The sequence below is a fragment of the Phocoena phocoena genome, chromosome 5, assembly GCF_963924675.1.
Source record: "Phocoena phocoena chromosome 5, mPhoPho1.1, whole genome shotgun sequence".
In the NCBI taxonomy this organism is placed as follows: Eukaryota; Metazoa; Chordata; class Mammalia; order Artiodactyla; family Phocoenidae; genus Phocoena; species Phocoena phocoena.
Window position 1 is genome coordinate 134,901,286 of NC_089223.1, and position 22,185 is coordinate 134,923,470.

General features: G+C 38.6%; 1 protein-coding gene across 1 annotated transcript in view; it reads left to right on the plus strand.

Moving 5' to 3' along the window:
• NAA15 (N-alpha-acetyltransferase 15, NatA auxiliary subunit) overlaps positions 1-12,766 on the plus strand; it is a 76,897-nt gene extending 64,131 nt beyond the window's left edge. Inside the window, exons 17-20 of the mRNA XM_065877334.1 lie at positions 1,661-1,759; positions 7,125-7,271; positions 8,390-8,487; positions 9,843-12,766. Of these exons, the coding sequence (XP_065733406.1) occupies positions 1,661-1,759; positions 7,125-7,271; positions 8,390-8,487; positions 9,843-10,043 (545 nt within the window). The 3' untranslated portion in view covers positions 10,044-12,766. The remainder of the gene's footprint in view (positions 1-1,660; positions 1,760-7,124; positions 7,272-8,389; positions 8,488-9,842) is intronic.
• Positions 12,767-22,185: the final 9,419 nt, after the last annotated feature.

Genomic DNA, 22,185 nt, shown 5'->3' on the forward strand with positions numbered 1-22,185 from the left:
CCCTGGTGGTCTAGTGGGTAAGGCTCCGTGCTCCCAGTGCAGGGGGCCTGGGTTCCATCCCTGGTCAGGGAACTAGATCCCACATGCATGCCACAACTAAGAAGTCCGCATGCTGCAATGAAGGTCCGGTGTGCTGTAACTAAGACCCAGTGCAGCCAAAATAAATAAAATAAATTTAAAAAATCATGTTTATCAAATGCCAGGAAAAGGTTGCTATATAACGTTGTTTCAAAATAAGATTCAGAACTACCTATAGTTTGATTTTAATCTTTATTAAGATATTAATATGAGTATGTAAAATAGAAAAGTAGCCAGGAAGAAAATAGATCAAAAGATAAGAGATTGTCTCTTGATGGAATTTGAGTGATTAAAATATTTTTTTATATTTTCCACAATGATTTTGTTATAATCTGGAAAATTAGTTTAATAAATAGTCAGGTAATTTAAAAACTTTTAACAGTTAACACAACTTTTTTCTTTTCTTTTTTTTTTTTTTTTTTTTTTTTTTTTTTTTTTTTTTTTTTTTTTTTTGCGGTACGCGGGCCTCTCACTGTTGTGGCCTTTCCCGTTGCGGAGCACAGGCTCCGGACGCCCAGGCTCAGCGGCCACGGCTCACGGGCCTAGCCGCTCCGCGGCATGTGGGATCTTCCCGGATCGGGGCATGAACCCGTGTCTCCTGCATCGGCAGGCGGACTCTCAACCACTGCGCCACCAGGGAAGCCCAACACAACTGTCTTTTAAACAAATATTCTTGCATGGAACCCCAAAGTATAAAATACAAAAGCTGTTCTGCTTTAATTGGTGAAAGGCAATGTAAATTCCATTCAGTTGGCTTCTTTGCTGTGTACTAACCTCTGAATCACTCTCCAGCGTTGCAACAGTGTGAAATGGGCAATGACAAAGGACATAGCAGTATTTTTAGCTTTCTGAGTGTAGGGGGTAAGGGAAAAGGAATTGTCAGAATTCAGGGGTTTGAATTTTGATATTTGGAGAATGATACCAAACTAGGAAAGTCTTAACAAAGAGGTGTTTATGGATGAGACTTGGAAGTGTGGTGAGTATCGGGTACAATTTTCCATTCATCAGGTGGAAGCACTACTGAAGCTTGGAGAACGTGGGGGATGGGGTCGGAGGAGATAGCATTGAGAAAGATTAGAAAATGACTAAGGACATAACCTTGTTGAATACTATACCTTTTGAGGGGGAAGAGAAGCCAGGGATTGACAGGAGAAGAACAGTCAGGTAGAAGGGAAACGGTTTCATGTGTCACAAAACACAAGAAAGGCGTAAACAATATTAGTTTCAAGCGTAAACAATGAAGTTTTCTAAGTAATGGGAAAAATTAGTTTATTTGACTACAAAAAAGAGGTTAGGGAATGAAATGGCTTCAAAATTTTCTTGTTTATATGGCATTAGTTCAAGTAATGTTGAATGCTATCTAAATTTTTTATACTTAATAAAACCTTTTTTTCTTAAAGAATGTTGCATGGAAAATATTAGCTAATGTTGCTAATCTGAGGAAATCATTTGCTGTAGTCATATGTTTCCGTTCAGATGTGATTGACTCTAAATGAGTTTTTCTATTTGTAAGAAATTAGTCCTCCAAAGGAGGACATCTCTTTTTACCAAATGATCAAAATATATCTTTTTCTTTTTATAGAAAAGTTTCTTTTGATGCTGCAATCAGTAAAGAGGGCATTTGCTATTGATTCTAGTCATCCCTGGCTTCATGAATGCATGATCCGACTCTTTAGTACTGGTATGTTTTGTTTTCCATTACTTAAGTATTTGACTACAGTAGTTGGTAGTGACTGTGTAAGTGATTTGTACAAGTTTATCACAAACTCAATCATTTTAAGGCTGCTGTGTATTAAATTAGCTGAGGGGGGGGAAAAGTGCTCTTTTCTTTGTGGTAAAGGTCTTTATTTTCAGGCTAGAAATGTTACCTGATTTTGACATAGAATCATTCAGTCCAAATATTTGAGAATCACCTTTATTTCTGTTTCTAAAAAGTTAATAAGTTGAATTTTTGAATATTTTCATTATGTAAAACTTCTTAGTAAATTGTTCTAAAATTAAAGTAGCTCTTTGAAATCGATCAGTTATCTCGTTTATCTCTGTCTTTAGCACAGTTATTTGAGTCATAAAATCTTTGTCACTAAATACAGGTTAAAAAGAACTTTAAAACAGTTGTTGCACTTTTCAAATGTTTAGACAGTAAGATCCGTACATTATAGTTTTAATGCAAAGTAAAGCTACAGAATTTTAGAGGACGAAAGGTGGAATTTTATGCTAATTATCTCTCCTTTTATAGTTGAGAAACCTGGGACCCTAAAAGACTAAATTACTTATTCAAGATAACATCAATAATTAGTAATGAAGCAGGGATGAGAGCCCAAGTCTTCATATTGTTCTTTCTACTACAAGAGCTTTAAGTTTAGAATAAAGTACTCCTGTAGTCAAGTAGTGTTGTTTTTCTTTTTAAGTGACTGGATAAGGAGAAATTGAATCTTTAATATAACAGTCTGCAGAATTTGGAAATACTATTAAATTAGCTATCTCATTACTGAATACTTAGCCCCATGTGAACCCATAAATCATATGAAAATAATGAGATTAAACCAAGCATCCCAGTCATTCTTTTGAAAAATGCTAAATTGTCCCAATTAAGAACATTGTTTTGACTTCTAAGAAAAAGTAAAGCCTTATTTAAATCATATTTATGCTTGTCAAAAAAATGATTCCTGTTACAGAAACTGAATCATAGAAAAATTTTCCTCAATTTTTAAAAATTCTGAAGTAATAAATAATGTAACCACATTATAGAAAATAGAAGAAATAATTGCTGTATTTAGAGAAAATAAGGGAGTTTCTTTTTAGAAGATTTTTTTTTTTTTTTTTTAATTTTATTTTTATTTTTTTTTGCGGTACGTGGGCCTCTCACTGTTGTGGCTTCTCCCGTTGCGGAGCACAGGCTCCGGACGCGCAGGCTCAGCGGCCATGGCTCACGGGCCCAGCTGCTCCGCGGCATGTGGGATCCTCCCGGACCGGGGCACGATCCCGTGTCCCCTGCATCGGCAGGTGGACTCTCAACCACTGCGCCACCAGGGAAGCCCGGAGTTTCTTTTTAGTCTCTTTTTTTTGTATTAAAAATAACTTAAGGCTAGAAACAAGTCTTAATTCATTCTCAGTTAAAATGGAGTGCATTTAAACTATTTTCAATATATACATACTTTGTTTTTATATAGTCACTTCTTTCCTGAAAGGTAATAAAATAATACATATAAATTTTATGGAGTTAGAGACTTTCCTTTGAACTACAAATAAAAAGTGGCATATTTGATGTATTTGCTTGTAATGAGTGTGTGGATTGATGAACATAATGACCATTTTCTTGCAACAGTTGTTTCAGAAAATTAAAATGCTTATGGACTTCAGAGGAACGAAGGCAGAATGGTCCTGGCATTCAGAGTTAGAATGACTGAGCGGAGTTGATGTTAGCTGTGCCCATTGCTCCAGGCGTTCAGCCGACATCACTGTCAGGAAGAGATTTACAAAGTCATCCTTATTTTCACTAGGTTTAGGCATCTTCGTTACTATAACCCACAGGGTTCCTTTAACTAATATATTTGGTTCTTGAGAAAAAGATTTGATTTTGAAGTAACTTTTCAGGAACACATTTGTCATGTGAAGTTATATTGTAGTAACTTCTTTACAAAGAAATCCTCACAAGTAACACCTTTCCAGAGAGTATGGAGGTAAAAACAGTGCCTCCACACTTGTTTTATCAGTTGTAGAGACTTCTCTAAGTGAATGTTCATTTTAGCATGGTTACGGGCACCTTCCAAATCTCCAGAATGTTGTTGTACTACCAACGTAAATAATAACTGCTACACGGAGTCACTTACTATATAAGGTATTCCCTCCCCCGTTTTTAATTAGGGGGATGATATTACCACTTTGAAGTTTTTCACTTTTTTTTTTTAAGTTGTAGGATTTAAAGCAATTTTAATTATATTTCTGGTCAGTTCTAAGTAAAAGATAGGAGCTTAGGTATTCAGTTGTTTTAATATTGCCTTATATGTTTAAATTCCCTTAAATGCTTTTAAAATTAGTATTATTTGATCACTTTGATCTACCGTGAATCTTAAATCATTTTCCTCTCTCATTTGTACAAACTCATTTCTTCCTTTTCCCTGCAGATTCTTTTTCTTCCATACTTATGTATTCCCCCCACCCAAAAAAAAACCCACCTTGCTTAATTAATGCTCTCATTTATTTATTTTGTCATTTTGGGTAGTAAATCACTTGTGCTATGACCTAGTAGTGAGCAGTCATTATCTCACACAAAATATGAACATACTCGACGCAATTAGCAAAAAATGCTGGCTAGCCTGGGAACCCAGGGAAACTCCTTTTGCTAAGAATCAGCCCCTTCCTCAGTGTGACTTTTAACTATTGGTGATTACTAGGTTTATTTAATCTGCTAATAAGCTAATAGCATGAACCAAACATGATTTTAATTTTAGGATATCTGAGGACTCAAATCATAAGCCTCTTAGAAAAGGTTTTATTCCCCTACCCGCAGTTATTACTTTTTCTTGATTCATTCACAGGACTTATTATTGTATCATGGAAGATAATTAGGTAGTCTGAGATTTTTTACCTTTCTTGAGACCTCAGTATTTTTTGGTTAGTTTTTATCAATTTCGAAGGATTGTTAGATTGACTCCCCGCCCTTCATTAGTCTTCAGCCATAAAAGCTTATCTAATAAATCTTCGGAATTTGAGACTACCCCTTTTCTTAAAGGTACAGGTGGAACTTCCTTATATAGAATTCCATAGGACATTCTAAGTTTTACTACAGGGATTTCTCTGGTGGTCCAGTGGTTAAGACGCTGAGCTCCCAGTGCAGGGGACCCGGGTTCGGTCCCTGGTCAGGGAACTAGATCCTGCATGCTGCGACTAAAAGATCCCACACGCGGCAACAAAAAGATTCCGCATGCCGCAACTAAGACCCAGCGCAGCCAGCTAGCTAAATAAATAAATAAATAGATTCATTCCTCACCTCACTGGTGTATAATGTTAAAAATTTTTTTTTTGCTACAGTAGAATTGATTGGTTGGTTGGTTGATTGATTGTAATTAATATCTTTCTGGAAATTACAGTTCCAATCTACATGATTTAGGGGAGAAAATTGAGTTGGCCAGAAACAATTTGTGAACTAGTAAGGAAATGTTTTTGGAAACATTCCTTTTGTCTGTTAAACAAAGAATTGCTTTATTAATACAAACTATTAATACCCCCCAAAAAGGAAACAGCTATTAGTCGATGTTGGGAGTTATTAAATATTTCTTCTTTGATACATCCCAAGAGATACATATTTATGTATTTTTTTAAATTGTATGAGTTGTTTTTTGGTTTTTTAAAGCAGTTTTGATTTTTCTGGGGAGATGTTTAATCTGAAGAAAACAAGTTAATGAAAGTAATGAAAAACATGAAAAGTGTAGTTTCCAACTATAATGTAAACTATACAATTACTTTCCTATCTGCATATGAAGTATCCTGAAAGCATTTCAAGCAAACCAATAAGGCCCATGGAAATAACATATTTTATAGATGACCCCCGTTTGTTGACATAATGTTCATTGTAATTGGCTATAACCTATTTTAACAACTTTTCTGCTGGTTCTCTCTGTACTCCTGTGCCAGTTCCTCTCCGAAAGACGGATATTGATAAATTGCCAAATCCGAGTTGCAAATACAGCCATAATGGAGGTTAAGCTAAATTATTTAATTAGTAGCTCATTTACTTGAACTACGCAGTTCTGTACAATGATAGAAGAAATGCTGTTCAACCAACAAAGGGCATATATCAATCAATTATTCAGTTACTAATTATGTGTAGAATATTTCACTTGGATTTTGCTATTCAGGAGTTCAGTGTTCTTTAAACTTAGGGTAATGATCCATTAGTGAGACCATGAAAGAAGTTTAGTGGGTCATTTTCAGCATTTGTAAACCTAAAATAGAAATAGAGTGGAAGATCCAAGCATGTGTTGCACAAATTAAGGGTCAGTGTTCTGTGAAACTTTCATTTCCCATAATAAGGTATGTACGTAGGATACATGTTCATCAGAGTACAGATACTTAGTTGTAGTCAGAGTTTGAAAGCCACCAACAGTAGTTCCTAATCGTAAGGGAAAATCTATTTATCTTTCCTTCAATCCATGACAAAAATAGTACCTTGGAATGGAATACCTATTACATCATTAGCTATTTTGTTCGTAGCTTTTCCTTACTGTGATCCTTCTGGGTTAGATATCACCTCAGTTTCACAGATCAAGAAAGAGGTTCAGAGAGGTTACGATTTGTCCAAGCCTAGATTCATACCCAGGTCTGTCTGGCTCAAATCTCCAGACTGTCTCTCTATACCAAAATAATAATGAAACAAAACTAAACTAGGATTCAACCCAGGGAGGTTGGGGGCCAGTTTTTCCACCTCTGAATGCCGAAGCCTGAGAATATGATGAATACGGTGTATTCATTACAGGAAAATACTTTGGTGGTCCTTCGGAATTTATTATACAGTGATAGCTCAATTCACGTAATCACTGAAAATAAAGGTCAATGACCGCTTCTTTTAATTGGTAAATTTGTAATGGCTTACTTGGGTATGGAAGAAGATGGAGAGGGTGAGGAAAATTCTGTTGTCTTCTGCACTGCATATTTGCTGTGACACCACTTGCCAGGTAGGTGCCATCAAGCCCCTATTTTATAAACTCCCTTTAAAGTTGAGGGGGGCAGCTGCTAGGGGCTTAGAAGGCTGTGGTACTTCGTCTTTCAGCATCTATATTGTTTTCAATACAGAATTCTTTTCTGGAAACGAATCATCTGTCAATGAAATGTCTTTGGTAGCCCTTAGAAAATCATTAGACTATTCTGCTGATACACGTTCTTTAAATTTATATAGATTTAGCTCTTTAAATGTTGACTTATGAGTAGGTTTATCTAGTCTTTGTATATAATTGTTTTGTTTCATTGGCCTCATCAGGTAGATAATTTTTTAATTCCTACAAACTTTATCAGTATCTGCTAATAGAGTTTGTTTTAAATTTGTTCAGCAGTGTGTGAAAGTAAAGATTTACCTGATACAGTTAGAACAGTATTAAAACAAGAAATGAATCGTCTTTTTGGAGCAACGAATCCAAAGAATTTTAACGAAACCTTTCTGAAAAGGAATTCTGATTCATTGCCACACAGATTATCAGGTAATCGCTTTATTTTGTCCTTATCTTAGACTCTAAAACAACTTCAGTTTTTATTACGATGGATCAATGACAAGGTTACACATTTTTTGCTGGGAAGGGCAAATGCGTACATGTCACATTTTATTCCCATGAAAACAGGCAGCTTAAATATGCCTCATAAATTTTTAAATTTCTTAGATAAAATTTTTACTATGAATCAAGGCCCGTAGTTTCTCCTGGTTCTGCATCAGCATTACAAAGAAGCAAGTATAAGCTGAATTTAGCTATCTGTTCCATCCAGTGAGGGAGGATCTTTCTGTTTATTTTCTTTCTGTCATCAACATGCTCTTAAAATTCACTTGGATACAACCCATCGCCTTTCATTTCTGATGCTTTATAAGATATCAGACTTGACAGTGCTACACTCCTGAAACCATCTCACGGGCAAGGGTCGTTTGGCAAGGGTCTGTGCTAATGAGCCAAAGTCTGGACTTGATGGGACTGATGGGTAGTGCTTTAGTGGTGTGCTTTTAAATACCTGGCTAAGAAGCCCAGCAGCTTTGTATATGCCTTTGTGGAATTCTGAATTCAGTTTTTTTTGGCTCGTGCCATCAAGGTTGGGTATCTCCCACACCCCTACCCCTCAAACACACACACGCACACACACACACACACTCTGAAGTATTCTCCTCAACCCCAAATTATGCTCATTTTAGAAAGAAGAAAACTATCCATGGTCCCACCACACAAAGACAACTATTATTAGATTATTTATATTTCTTCATAGTCTCTCTTACCTTAATCATTCTCCTAGTTTGGGCACTTAGACTGTTTCTGGTCTACTGTCTCAGGAATTTTTTTTTAATAACAATATTTCAAATGGTTATTCCCATTTTTCTAATAAAGTGCCACACTCTGTGTGCACATGTACCTTGCTTCTTTTTTTTTTTTTTGGCCATACTGCTCGGCACGTGGGATCTTAGTTCCCCAACCAGGGATTGAACCCGCGCCCCCTGCAGTGGAAGTGCAGAATCTTAACTACAGGACCTCTACCTTGCATTTTATAGTTGAATGGATAGAAGATAAAACGCTGGTTTTATCTTGAAATAAAACAAGTTTCCTTTTTCCTTCTCATTTAGCTGCCAAAATGGTATATTATTTAGATCCATCTAGTCAGAAGCGAGCTATAGAGTTGGCAACAACACTTGATGAATCCCTCACTAACAGAAACCTCCAGGTAAAGACTTTTTCATAATCTCTCTGTAAGAGTACCGGACTGCTTTTTGTTTCTCCTTTCACCACGAGAATAATTTTCACCAAATAGTTTTTTGTTATTTATGCATACCGTTCTCCAAACTATTATGAATCCATCTCAGAAACTGAGCTTCTTTTAAGTTTATTTAAGATTGTATATGTGCGCGCACACATACAGCAGGCTACTTGGCATACAGTAATTAGTTTCACATCTAGTTGAATAATAAGAATAATCATTTTGAATAATATTTTTAAGGAATTTGTTTTGGTAAAGTTTTACACACTAATTTCGTTAATTAATTTTGGATCTCAGTTCGTATCTATACATTTCTGAGCAAGCAGTGGTTTTAGTGACGATTCTGATGTATTTGAGATGTATTTACCAGGAATTAAATTAAAATGCTCATTTTACAGCTTGCAGTATACATGTAATTGAGTAGAGTAAAAGATAATATGGGTGTGTTGCAAAATACAGATTCTACTTTGGGCTGAAAACAAAGAACAGCTACTTTGTGATAATTGGCCAGATAAAAAAGCACTTGCTGAAAGACAGTTTAATATATTCCTTTAATAGCAAATGAAGTAAATATGTTTAAGAAAGAAAGTTTTTACTTCTCGCGTGCTAATTCACGTGTCATTTAGATTAGAACCTTTCTAGGCTGTCAGCGTTTGTGGGGTACTATATATATCCAGAAACCGTAGTATTCTCCAAGTGAAAAGGTAAAGGAAGAAAACATGAGAAATGCAAGTCAACATGAATCATTTAAAAATATAAGCAGACCTACGTAAGGGTTTGGTTGAAAGAATTATCAGTTTTCATGAACAAATTTTTCTTGCATACATAACGCTTTGTGTTTCTGAGACTCTCTTCCCTGCTTCGTCATTGGACATACCTTACGGGTTCTCTTTAATTTGAATACAGGGTTGAAAAGCAATGTTTGATTTTGCCAACTGGCTCTAAGCCTCTGAAAAGTTTAAAGTAATTGATAATGGCATGTGAATGTCAACATTTATACACAGAGCCAGGTAGGCTGAGGCAGGGTTGCCAGCGGTTACTTGCTGAGAGTGAGTGTCTTTAGATGTAGCACCCCACTCACCTTGCTTGTCCCACCTTAGTCCTGGCCCTGTTTAAACAGCCATCCTTTTGTATAAACCCTGCAGTTCTGAAGAAACTAATTCTAATGGAAGGCAGAGCGGGAGTAAATGCTTTTGTGTATCTTAAATATGTACGTTCGCCTCTTATTTTGGAAATCTTTTGAGAATGAAATGTCTCATAAGTTCACAGTAAAATCTCTCTCTCTTTTTCAAGTTATAACATGACCTTTTTTCTTTCTTTAGACATGTATGGAGGTATTAGAAGCCTTGTGTGCTGGTAGCCTAGGAGACTGTAAAGAAGCTGCTGAAGTTTACAGAGCAAATTGTCATAAGCTTTTCCCTTACGCTTTGGCTTTCATGCCTCCTGGATATGAAGAGGATATGAAGATCACAGTTAACGGAGATAGTTCTGCAGAAACTGAAGAACTGGCCAATGAAATTTGAACATCATTAAACAAGCAAATGGAATGACTTTGGACCATATCTAGTGTATAATATTTTTGTCACGCACCTGCTGCATTGCTCTAACTTACACACAATGAGAAGAGTAAATGTTCTTGCCTTCAAATAGTGTTTTACGTTTTTTATCCTGCTGAAAAGTATATATAAAATATCTAACATATTACAGGATATAGGTTCAGTTTCTTAAAAAATTAAAAGCTGCTAAAATTGAGGGGTTAAAAAAAGATACCTTATCCTATTCCTACCTACCCACCCATGTTTTTAAACTAATTTATATAAAATCTGGAGGCTGTTACAGCTAACAAAGCAGGTGTGTGGCAGAAATATTACTTTAAATCTGTCTTGTGAGATTTTACTATATCTCAGACAGCAGAAATGCTGTTGTAGCACTGGATTCTTTCACTGAGCACAAAGAGGTGTTGGGGCTTTAGCATCTGACTGATTTTGTTACAAGGTTGATTCTGACCATAGGAAGTATGCAGTGTGAATCGCCATTTACAGAGAAGCCTGCAACAGGTGCTTGATGTTGTAGAAGCTGGGACATAGAGTTACCAAGCAGAATTATAAGAAACCTAGAGGGTGTTCAATACACTTGTTGTGTTTCCAAAATTCACTGTACATGATCAGTTTGGTGTTCTTGTACCACAGTTTTTAACTGGAGGAACCAGTTGGAACAATCTCAATTCTAACTAAAACTTGAAGAACTAAAATAACAATGCAAACCTTTCAGCATTGTTTTGGCCAAACTTGTTAAAACTGTAATGCAAGAACCAAATGCACTGTGATGTGGCACCAACTAATTAGCAAGCATGAACTTTTTCACCCAAGAGTGAAAAAAGAAAATCTACCATGGCTCGGAGTTAAAGAGCAGAACTCCTGACTACCATTCTATGACCGATCAAGAGACTAACAGTTAAAAACCTCAGCAGGCCTTGTTCACGATATGCAGAAAAAAAAGTGCTGCAGTTTAGATACCTCTGGAATTTTTCCACAGTGTCACAGGTTTGTAATACTTGAAGCCCTACATTTCTAAGAATATATTTCTTGCTCAGTTGTTTCAGGCAAGCCCAAGACTTTGTAATTTTTAAAGGGCCCAAGATTTTTTTTTTTTCAATAACAGACCAGCTTCTTTTTCCTGCAGTTACAGATGTAATTTCCTTTTTGTTGTCAAACATAAGGTACCAAATATGATGCAATAAATTGTTTTGAAAAACAGTTGTGTGAATATTTCAACTAATATGTGTTGGGCTTCTGTGAAAATACACAGGTGGAAACAGAGGTGCAAGCCTGAGGCAGTGTAATGTGCTGTAAGGCTAGTGCAGAGGGGAGCTTTTTAGATCGGGCTTAGTGTTGGTGTCAGAAAATTACATAATGCAAGTGTAGTGGTGTTCCTGCATTAAGACTTCATTGAGGGCCAGGATGGCAGCAGGTACTATGAATGTGATGAGTAATTTGAAAGGAAAACTGAGAACTGCTATTTTGATTGAGAAAATGAGCCTTAAAATGTTAAACCCTACACACTGAGAACTACGGCCAGAGGCTTAAGACGCTCGTTGCATCTGCAGGATCTCAGCAAATAAGGAGATTAAGTAAAATGAATCGATTGTATATATAACTGACCTTTTGTGGTACTTTTTAGTTTATAGAAAGTATATTCTAAAGGGAATTTTCGGGAGACCTGATCCTTTTACTGATTGAACAGGTGTGCTAAACTCAACGTTTCATAGTACATGACCTGCATTCCACATCCCGGTCTAACGATTTAGTGATGTAAAGACAAGTACAGACTGAACTCCAGTGCTTTGTTATGTTTTATTAACTGGCCCTGTCTCAGGAACATCTTAACAGATGGCAAAACAAAACAAAACCTTTTCCAGCTTCTCCTGTGAGTGGCAACTGAAGTTCTTGGTGGTGGTGGAGGGAGAACACTGGTGTTGCCTCTACCACCAGCGAGGTCTTGGGAGGAGGCACCAGCCATGTGATAGGGGATGTACGTGTGACTTATGTTTAAACGCTACTGTATATGGAAATGAAATTCATATATTTGTCCTGACAATGTTCAAATGATGTAGATTGTCTTAGAATGAATATTCATAAGTACTAAGAACTCTTGATGCAGATGCCACCCACGAGGAGCTAAATTCCTAACCTGTATATTGTATTCCAACCCAATTTTACTGGAACTATTAAATAAATATTTTATTTTCTTTCAGGTTTACTTGATAGTGGATACATTGTCTGGTGTCAGAGGACATTGACAAGGGTTCATTTTATGTCCAGGCATCACCCCTAAAACATTGTACTGTACTATCTTGCTCTGGGTAGTATCAACTGGATCATCTCACATTTGCCTCATTCACTCTATTCCAAATGATACTGTGGGGAAAACAGGGTTAGAAAAAAAAAAAGTGGGAAGAAAATGCAGTGATGTTGTAATCTAAACAAAGTGCCTTATGTCTATTGCTAAGAACTGGTGTTATCAACCCTTTTGAGAAGAAAGGGTCCCTTGACCTGTATTAACATAGGAGAAGTAAAGTTCTTTTTGTTTTTCTTTATATTTACTACTCTTGTCATTTCTCATTTAAAAACTAAAATCTGACTAGGTTAGTTTTTCTCAGCTTTAATTAGACAGTTGAGTCATAACATTTTCAACATTCTTCTGTATCTATTTATTATGCACAAGAATAAAGTGATCTAATAGCATGACTAAAAGTAGTCCCGACATTAGTGAATAGCTTTTCCGTGGGTTTCATCAAGCCCTTGTTTTTCACAGTGTTGTTGGTACTCCGTGGTATATTGCTGTTAGGGGTGTGGAACGAAAGCTGTGATTGTAAGAAGAGGCCAGAAAAGTGTGTGATCTGGATTCAGGTAGGTTGTGATAAATTCAGGGAAGTCTGTCTTCTACACCATTTCTAGGAATATTTCAGTTGCCACGTGTAGCATCTGTTTGGAAAAAGTTTAAAAGTGAAGTGTTGGATTTTCTTACCAGATACGTCTATACTTGTCTTAGTAACTACCAGCCTTAAATTTTGACGTTACTCTTAACTAAGAGGATTCAAAGGAAGACGGATCCTTCAGATGGAAGGTGGTCTTCCTCTTCTAGCTCGTGCTCCACCTCTTGCGGTTACAGGCAAGGTTTCCTGGTACCATTCTGCTGTCATCTGAACTCTGCTGGGTCCACTGCCAAACCTACATTAAAAACAGTCCCATGAAGTGGCTCTGCTGCCCCGTGGGGGGGCTGAAACCTTAAGTTTTGTTCCAATTTTGATGGTTGGAAACCTCACAACTTGTAGCAGTAAAGCATTTTTGGAAAAGGTTATTACTCTCTGTCGAGCTGCGCTTGCGGCTTTCGGTGTGCATCCTGCGAGGCGGATGTTGGTAGCGTGCAGGACGCTCTGCAGAAGAGTGCTGTCACTCCGATAACCAGAGGATTACCTGTTGCGTACTCTAGGTTACCCACGCGTCCTGTTTGGCGCTGCTGCCTCCATCAGGACACGCCCCTCTTAGGGTGACGTAAAAATGGGCAGAAGGGAAGGGAGGCTGTGTGTTGTAGGAGGGAGGGTCTAAGGGTTCCAGCCTCTTGGTTTATCCAGTTGGCCTCTGAAGCGATGCCATCCTGGGATTATAGCCAGAAGAAAGAAAAATTGGTACTATTTAAATTAGAATTCACTGAACTGTCAACTCTAGATAAACTTGGAATTTTAATCCTCAGTGCTCCTTGTAGGGTTCTGTGCGCCAAAAGCAGAATACAGATTTTGTTTCAAGCCTTCTTGTAGCAAAAGTAAAGTTGACACTTGGCAATCTAACAAGACTGTAATTTAGTTCTTACATTTTTTATATGCATTTTTTGGTGTCTATTTTGAGGGTCTGTATTATTTCATACAAGTGGTACAGTTTTTCCTAACTGAAAAAAAAGTTGATGGTGATGAAAACATGATGGGAAATTTCCTATCTGTGATATAAAGATTTCTGCTGTCGCTAAATCTTCAATTGGGCCTCAATAAGTATAAATTTTTAGAAACAACATAGGAGGGAAGAGATTTTTGGAATATATTCTGGATCCCATGGCTTGCTTTCAGCTAATAATTAAATTTGCCTTCTATATTTAGTTGCCTGTGCATTGTCTAACAACCAAGAAGCCTGTCTCCATACCATTCTATGGCTATCTCTCCAACCTACCATAGCTTCCTAGTACTGAGCTTTGATAAACCTGCCACTTGTTTGCTTTGATCCGCAAGTTTATCAAATCCATTGTCTAGTGCCTGATGCCTTACCACCACTGGTCTAGATACTGGGTTTTCTAAAGTGTTCTAAAACTCTGGTGTTTCTTAGTTAATAGTGAATAACTAAGCTAACCACTTGTCTGTCGAACTATTTGACTTCGAGTAGTCTTACTGTTGGCTGATACATTCCATATCTCATAGCATTGTTCATTGACCTGCTAGGATGCTTTAATTTTAGAGAAATACCTAATTGCAGTGTGAAGTTAAATGATTAATGCTTTGGTCCAGACTCATGAAAATCCATTTCTAATGTGATGCATGAAATCTTAAGGATTTACACTGGGTAATTTTAGTATAAAGGTACAGTGATTAGGACGGTACATAGTAGATATTCAAATCCTTGTTAAATTTGCTGTGAATATTAATATTGCCCTATAGATTGTAGAAAATAGCAATAAAGTACTATTAACTTTCAGGTCACCTGCAAAGGCTCATAGATTTTTTATCTATTGGTTTAGAGTATTCCCATTTATCTTCCCCTTGTCCCTCTCTGTTGGTCTTCAGGAATTTCCTCAAAATACCACAGATCCGTTATTTATGTTGAATGAATGTCTCGCATCTAATTTTTGGTTTTTTCCTATAGTTTGTCAGAGGAACAGTTGTGACTGGCCTTGTAGGAAGCAGGTGACCGGAGCGCCATCCTCTGCTTTCGCAGCTGCCTGTTCATTGTGGCCTGAGTGGTCAGTGAATCTACTCATCCTTCATGTCTTTAGCAACCAGCCACCCAGGTAACAGTCACGTCCAGTGGAATTAAGTTACTGCGAAGATGCCCACTCAGTCGTTGTTTTTCTTTCATCTTTCAGACAGTATAAGGGGACTGGTAACACACAAACCACTTACCTGTAAGGCTTTATTTTCTGCAGCCTAGCATCTTGCCTTTTAATCGTTACAAGTACGGAGGCACTAGGTGGGGATCTGCACTGGTTCTTTCTAGACACTTGACCTATATATAGCCAGTATGCATCACAACCAAAGCTGTGGTCCGCAGTTGATCTTCTCTACTTAGGACTGGCAGTTGGATCTTTTTAAGTCATAAACTTCATCCTGGTTGTATATTAGAATCCCAGGAGGACTATTTAAAAGCCACAGACCTCATTGCCCAGGCCCACCTGCAAAGTTTTGATTTAAATTATCTGGAGCCAGGCCTGGACATTGGTCTTGTCTTTTCCTTCCCTTCCTTTCTCCCTTCCTCCCATCCTGCTTCTCTCCCTCTCTCCCTTTCTTCTTGCCTTACCTCTTTCTTTCAAGACTACCCCAGTGATTCTAAGGGATATTGTCTTTTTTGAGGAAGAAGTTTAAAATATTTTATAGTATTTGGTGTTTTCCTCAAAAAGCTCAAAGGGCAAGCAACTATGTAAGTGCAAAAAGATTAACTTTCCCCTGTCTTACATTAAAGGGAAGAATTTGTAGTTGAACTTTCTGTCAAAAGGTCTGTCAGGTTATTTTCAAAGTCCATGCTTTTTCCCTGCTTAAATCATGCTGCTGGGACTTCCCTGGCAGTGCAGTGGTTAAGACTCCACGCTCCCAACGCAGGTGACACAGGTTCGATCCCTGCTTGGGGAACAAAGATCCCTCATGCTGCTCCTCTACTACATGAGATGCTTGTATTCAAAGAAAAAAGTCACCTCTACATAGTTTTGTTAGATGTCATGGTAACTTGGCTTCACTGAAGCAGTAATTGCCATAGATGCTTGAGTTTTTGAATGCATGAGCACCAAAGCAAAGCACGGAGCCAGCAGGCTTTTTTTTTATCTTATTTATTATCGTTTATTTTTGGCTGCATTGGGTCTTCATTGCTGCGCGCGGGCTTTCTCTAGTTGCGGCGACCAGGGGTTACTTTTCATTCAGATGTGCGTGCTGCTCATTGCGGTGGCTTCTCTTGTTGCGGAGCACGGGCTCTAGGCACGCGGGCTTCAGTAGTTGTGGCACGTGGGCTTCAGTAGTTGTGGCACGCGGGCTCAGTAGTTGTGGCTCGCGGACTCTAGAGCGCAGGCTCAGTAGTTGTGGCGGTTGGGCTTAGTTGCTCCGCGGCATGTGGGATCTTCCCAGAGCAGGGCTCGAACCCGTGTCCCCTGCATTGGCAGGCGGATTCTTAACCACTGCGCCACCAGGGAAGCCCCCGCAGGCTTTTAAATAAGGATAGGTGGGAGGTATTAATCCCTGAAAATTCATATACTCCTAATATACATACCTAATCTCAAATCAAATACATATGGGGTTTCTTTCTCCCTAAAGGACTGCATTTTCTGTAAATGAGTGAATTACTATTACAAATCTCAGATGTGAAAGGAACCCTGATTCCAGGACAGACGGAATTAAAACCAAAATGTGGCTTGCTGGTATAGAACCTGGAAAGGAGATTTACGTGCTATAGAATTATGTATCAAATTACAACCTAGTTTATGAGATGACATTCTGGATAGATCTCCCAAATTTATCCAGTCTAGTATTTTTCTTTAACAAAATAGGAATTGTTTTATAGACCAACCCTCAAGTCTATCTAGTTTGTTCTTGACTGGTTAAAGTTTTTTTTTTTTTTTTTTGCGGTGCATGAGCCTCTCACTGTCGTGGCCTCTCCCGTTGCGGAGCACAGGCTCCGGACGCGCAGGCCCAGCGGCCATGGCTCACAGGCCCAGCCACTACGTGGCATCTGGGATTTTCCCGGACCAGGGCACGAACCCGTGTCCCCTGCATTGGCAGGCAGACTCTCAACCACTGCGCCACCAGGGAAGCCCAGGTTAAAGATTTTGATAAATGAAACTGGTTGATACTGTTCATTGCCATTTTTGAGTTTATAGACATGGATGATTTTCCTTCACCTTTGCAAACTGGGAGGTCAAATTGTTTTAATCTCTTCACATGGAAGGCTTACTTTATACTTTAGTTACTTTTCTCTGATCCTTGTGACTAAATGTCAAATTTCTGGCATAAACACCTTGTGGCTTGGTCCAACAATAGTATAATATAGTTAAAACAAGCTTTTAGATCAGAAAGAACTAAGTGGGTGGGGTTGTTTTTGATTAATTAATTAGTTTATATTTGGCTGCATTGGGTCTTCGTTGCTGTGCGTGGGCTTTCTCTAGTTGCAGCGAGCGGGGGCTACTCTTCGTTGCAGTGCGCGGGCTTCTCATCACGGTGGCTTCTCTTGTTGCGGAGCGTGGGCTCTAGGCAGGTGGGCTCAGTAGTTGTGGCTCGCGGGCCGTAGAGCACAGGCTCAGTAGTTGTGGCGCACAGGTTTAGTTGCCCCGCGGCATGTGGGATCTTCCCAGACCAGGGCTGGAACCCCTGTCTCCTGCATTGGCAGGCAGATTCTTAACCACTGCACCACCAGGGAACTCCCAGACAGAACTAAGTTTAAATCCTGGCTCAGGTACCTTAGGCAAGATACTAAGAATTCCTACTTCATATAGTTGTTGGAAGGATTAAGTAACATACTGTATATAAAGTGATTACCACGAAGCCTGACACATAGTAAGCATTCATTATACATATTAGTAAAACAATGTTGTTTACTTGTCAGTGTTCTACTTGAATATCTTCGTTTTTCTCTTGTAGTACCTTGGGCCAGCACACTCAGGAAGTAGTTTATAATCTTTTCGTAGATACTAACAGCTCAAGTTTTGCTTATTTTTTTCCCCACTGGTGTTTTACGTTACATGTACTAGCACTTTACATATTTTGCCTTTTCACACAGTAGAGAAAATTACCTCCATCATTTTGACATTCATGAAAACTTTAGAGAACTTGGCAGATTTCTTGATGCTGCTGTTTAAAATTATTTAGAAGATATGAAATAAGGCCAGTCCTAGTGTTCTTCCTTCCATCCATTCAATAGTTAGTGAATGCCTACCAGCTCCAGGAACTATGCTTCATACTGGGGATATATGACATATACGACTATATGACATAGTCCTTGCTCTCACAGTTTTCTTGGGCTAGTGAAGGAGACAAGCAAATCAAGAAATGATTGCAGCAGCAATATATAAACCCCTCAGAGTCAGTACTGATTTCTGTTTGTATGGACTAGGAAAAGCTTAACAGAGGATGTTCCTTGAGTTTGGAAAGATAAAGATGAATTTCCTATACAGACAAAAGATAGAATGTGCCTAAAGGTACAGATACAGGAAACAAGGTAATGTATTCAGGAGCTGTATGTAAAATATCCTGACAGAATCTGGGAAATGAGGCTGGGGCTGAGAGTAAAGAGAGACTTAGATGACTTACTAAAAGACTGGATTTGGCTTTGTGTAAGCAAAGGTCAGTTATTGAAGAATTAGGGAAGGATGATAAGTATTTGAGAGAATTCTGCTAGCACTGTGATGGTGGGAATAGGGAGCAATATTGGAGGCACAACAGCTAATCAGAAGACTCAAGCTGAGCTAGTGAATAGTAGCTGTAAGAACTCACTGAGTTCTTACTATGTGCCAGGCAGTGTAGTAAGCATTTTGTACCCATTAGCTCATTTAATCCTTGAAAAAAACCATGATGAGGTGGGTATCATTCCCACTTAACAGAAAACTTGAGGATCATAATTTTCCTGTGGTCACATAGCTTGTAAGTGATTAAAAATCCTCATTCAAGCCCAGGTATGTCTAACAAAGTGCTTGCTTCTGATCAATATAACATCTGGTAAGAAGCAGTAAGGGCAACAACAGTTCATTATGAAGAGAGCCAAGGATACAAGAGATGTGAAGAGGTAGGACCTCAATCAGCTGGCTATGTTGGAGAGAAGAGAGCGGTGCATGGAGAAGTAAAAGCTAGCAGTGATGCCCAGGGTTTTGGCATGCAACACTGTCTTTAACAGTACCATTAAACACAGTCAAGTATTGGGAAGAAGAAATTGAGGGGAAAGGAGGTCTTTTCAGACATGAATTTTAGGCATGTTTCCCATAAGATGTGTAGTAGGCAGCTAGGTATATAGGTCTGAAACTCAGAAGGGAGGTGACTTAAAAGAGTGAGCTGTGACGGAGTGAGGTAAGTCAGAAAGAGAAAAACAAATACCGTATGCTAACACATATATATGGAATCTAAAAATAAAAAATGGTTCTGAAGAACCTAGGGGCAAGACAGGAATAAAGATGCAGACCTACTAGAGAATGGACTTGAGGGGGAAGGGTAAGCTGGGACGAAGTGAGAGAGTGTCATGGACTTATATATACACTACCAAATGTAAAATAGATAGCTAGTGGGAAGCAGTCACATAGCACAGGGAGATCAGCTTGGTGCTTTGTGACCACCTAGAGAGGTGGGATAGGGAGGGTGGGAGGGAGACGCAAGAGGGAGGAGATATGGGGATATATGTGTATGTATAGCTGATTCACTTTGTTATAAAGCAGAAACTAACACACCATTGTAAAGCAATTATTCTTCAATAAAGATGTTAAACAAACAAATAAAAAAAAGTAGGAATAAACCTACCTAAGGAGACAAAAGACCTGTATGCAGAAAACTATGACACTGATGAAAGAAATTAAAGATGATACAGACAGATGGAGAGATATACCATGTTCTTGGATTGGAAGAATCAACATTGTGAAAATGACTATACTACCCAAAGCAATCTACAGATTCAGTGCTATCCTTATCAAACTACCAATGGCATTTTTCACAGAACTAGAACAAAAAATTTCACAATTTGTATGGAAACACAAAAGACCCCGGATAGCCAAAGCAATCTTGAGAAAGAAAAACGGAGCTGGAGGAATCAGGCTACTGGACTTCAGACTATACTACAAAGCTACAGTAATCAAGACAGTGTGGTACTGGCACAAAAACAGAAATATAGATCAGTGGAACAGGATAGAAAGCCCAGAGATAAACCCACGCACATATGGTCATCTTATTTTTGAAAAAGGAGGCAAGAATATACAATGGAGAAAAGACAGCCTCTTCAGTAAGTGGTGCTGGGAAAACTGGACAGCTACATGTAGAAGAATAAAATTAGAACACTCCCTAACACCATACACAAAAACAAACTCAAAATGGACTAAAGACTTAAATGTAAGACCAGACACTATAAAACTCTTAGAGGAAAACATAGGCAAAACACTCTGACATAAATCACAGCAAGATTCTTTTTGACCCACCTCCTAGAGAAATGGAAATAAAACCAAAAATAAACAAATGGGACCTAATGAAACTTAAAAGCTTTTGCACAGCAAAGGAAACCATAAACAAGACAAAAAGACAACCCTCAGAATGGAAGAACATAGTTGCAAATGAAGCAACTTACAAAGGATTAACCTCCAAAATTTACAAGCAGCTCATGCAGCTCAATATCACAAAAACAGCCCAATCCAAAAATGGGCAGAAGACCTAAATAGACATTTCTCCAAAGGAGATACACAGATTGCCAACAAACACATGAAAGAATGCTCAACATCAGTAATCATTAGAGAAATGCAAATCAAAACTACAGTGAGGTATCACCTCACACCAGTCAGAATGGCCATCATCAAAAATATCTACAAACAGTAAATGCTGGAGAGGGTGTGGAGAAAAGGGAACCCTCTTGCACTGTTGGTGGGAATGTGAATTGCTATAGCCACTATGGAGAACAGTATGGAGGTTCCTTAAAAAACTAAAAATAGAACTACCGTATCACCCAGCAATCCCACTAGCAGGCATATACCCTGAGAAAACCATAATTCAAAGAGAGTCATGTACCACAATGTTCATTGCAACTTTATTTACAATAACCAGGACATGGAAGCAACCTAAGTGTCCATCGACAGATGAATGGATAAAGAAGATGTGGCACATATATACAATGGAATATTACTCAGCCATAAAAAGAAACGAAATTGAGTTATTTATAGTGAGGTGGATGGACCTAGAGACTGTCATACAGAGTGAAGTAAGTCAGAAAGAGAAAAACAAATACCATATGCTAACACATATATATGGAATCTAAAAAAAAAAAAGTGGTCAGAAGAACCTAGGGGCAAGACAGGAATAAAGATGCAGACCTACTAGAGAATGGACTTGAGGACACGGGGAGGGGGAAGGGTAAGCTGGGACAAAGTGAGAGAATGGCATGGACATATATACACTACCAAATGTAAAATAGCTAGCTAGTGGGAAGCAGCCGCATAGCACAGGGAGATCAGCTCGGTGCTTTGTGACCACTTAGAGGGGTGGGATAGGGAGAGTGGGAGGGAAGGAGACACAAGAGGGAAGAGATATGGGGACATATGTATATGCATAACTGATTCACTTTGTTATAAAGCAGAAACTAACACACCATTGTAAAGCAGTTGTACTCCAATAAAGATGTTTAAAAAAAAAAAAAAAGATGACTTACAAATAGTGAGAGAAAAGGGGGTTGAGAAAGATAAGCTAGCCAAAGAGACCAAGAAGTAGTAGTCAGAAAGCTAGGAGAAGTAGAAGATAATAGTGCTGAAGAGTCAAAATTTTTTAAGGATTGGGGTCAAAAGGTTCAAAATCAAGATGTGATCATTCACATCCATCTAGTCGGTAACATTTTAGAAGTCTGAATGTCAGTGCTGGCAGAGATGTTGACAGACAGCACAGGAACTCTCAGGTGTACTGTCTTTGGGAGTATAAATTGGTATAATCATTATGAGGGCAATTGGCAATACTTATTTACTAAAATCAAACGTGTGGGGCTTTCCTGGTGGCGCAGTGGTTGAGAGTCCGCCTGCCGATGCAGGGGACACGGGTTCGTGCCCCGGTCCGGGAAGATCCCACATGCTGCGGAGCGGCTGGGCCCGTGAGCCATGGCCGCTGAGCCTGCGCGTCCGGAGCCTGTGCTCCGCAACGGGAGAGGCCACAGCGGTGAGAGGCCCGGGTACCGCAAAACAAAAAACAAAACGTGTGTA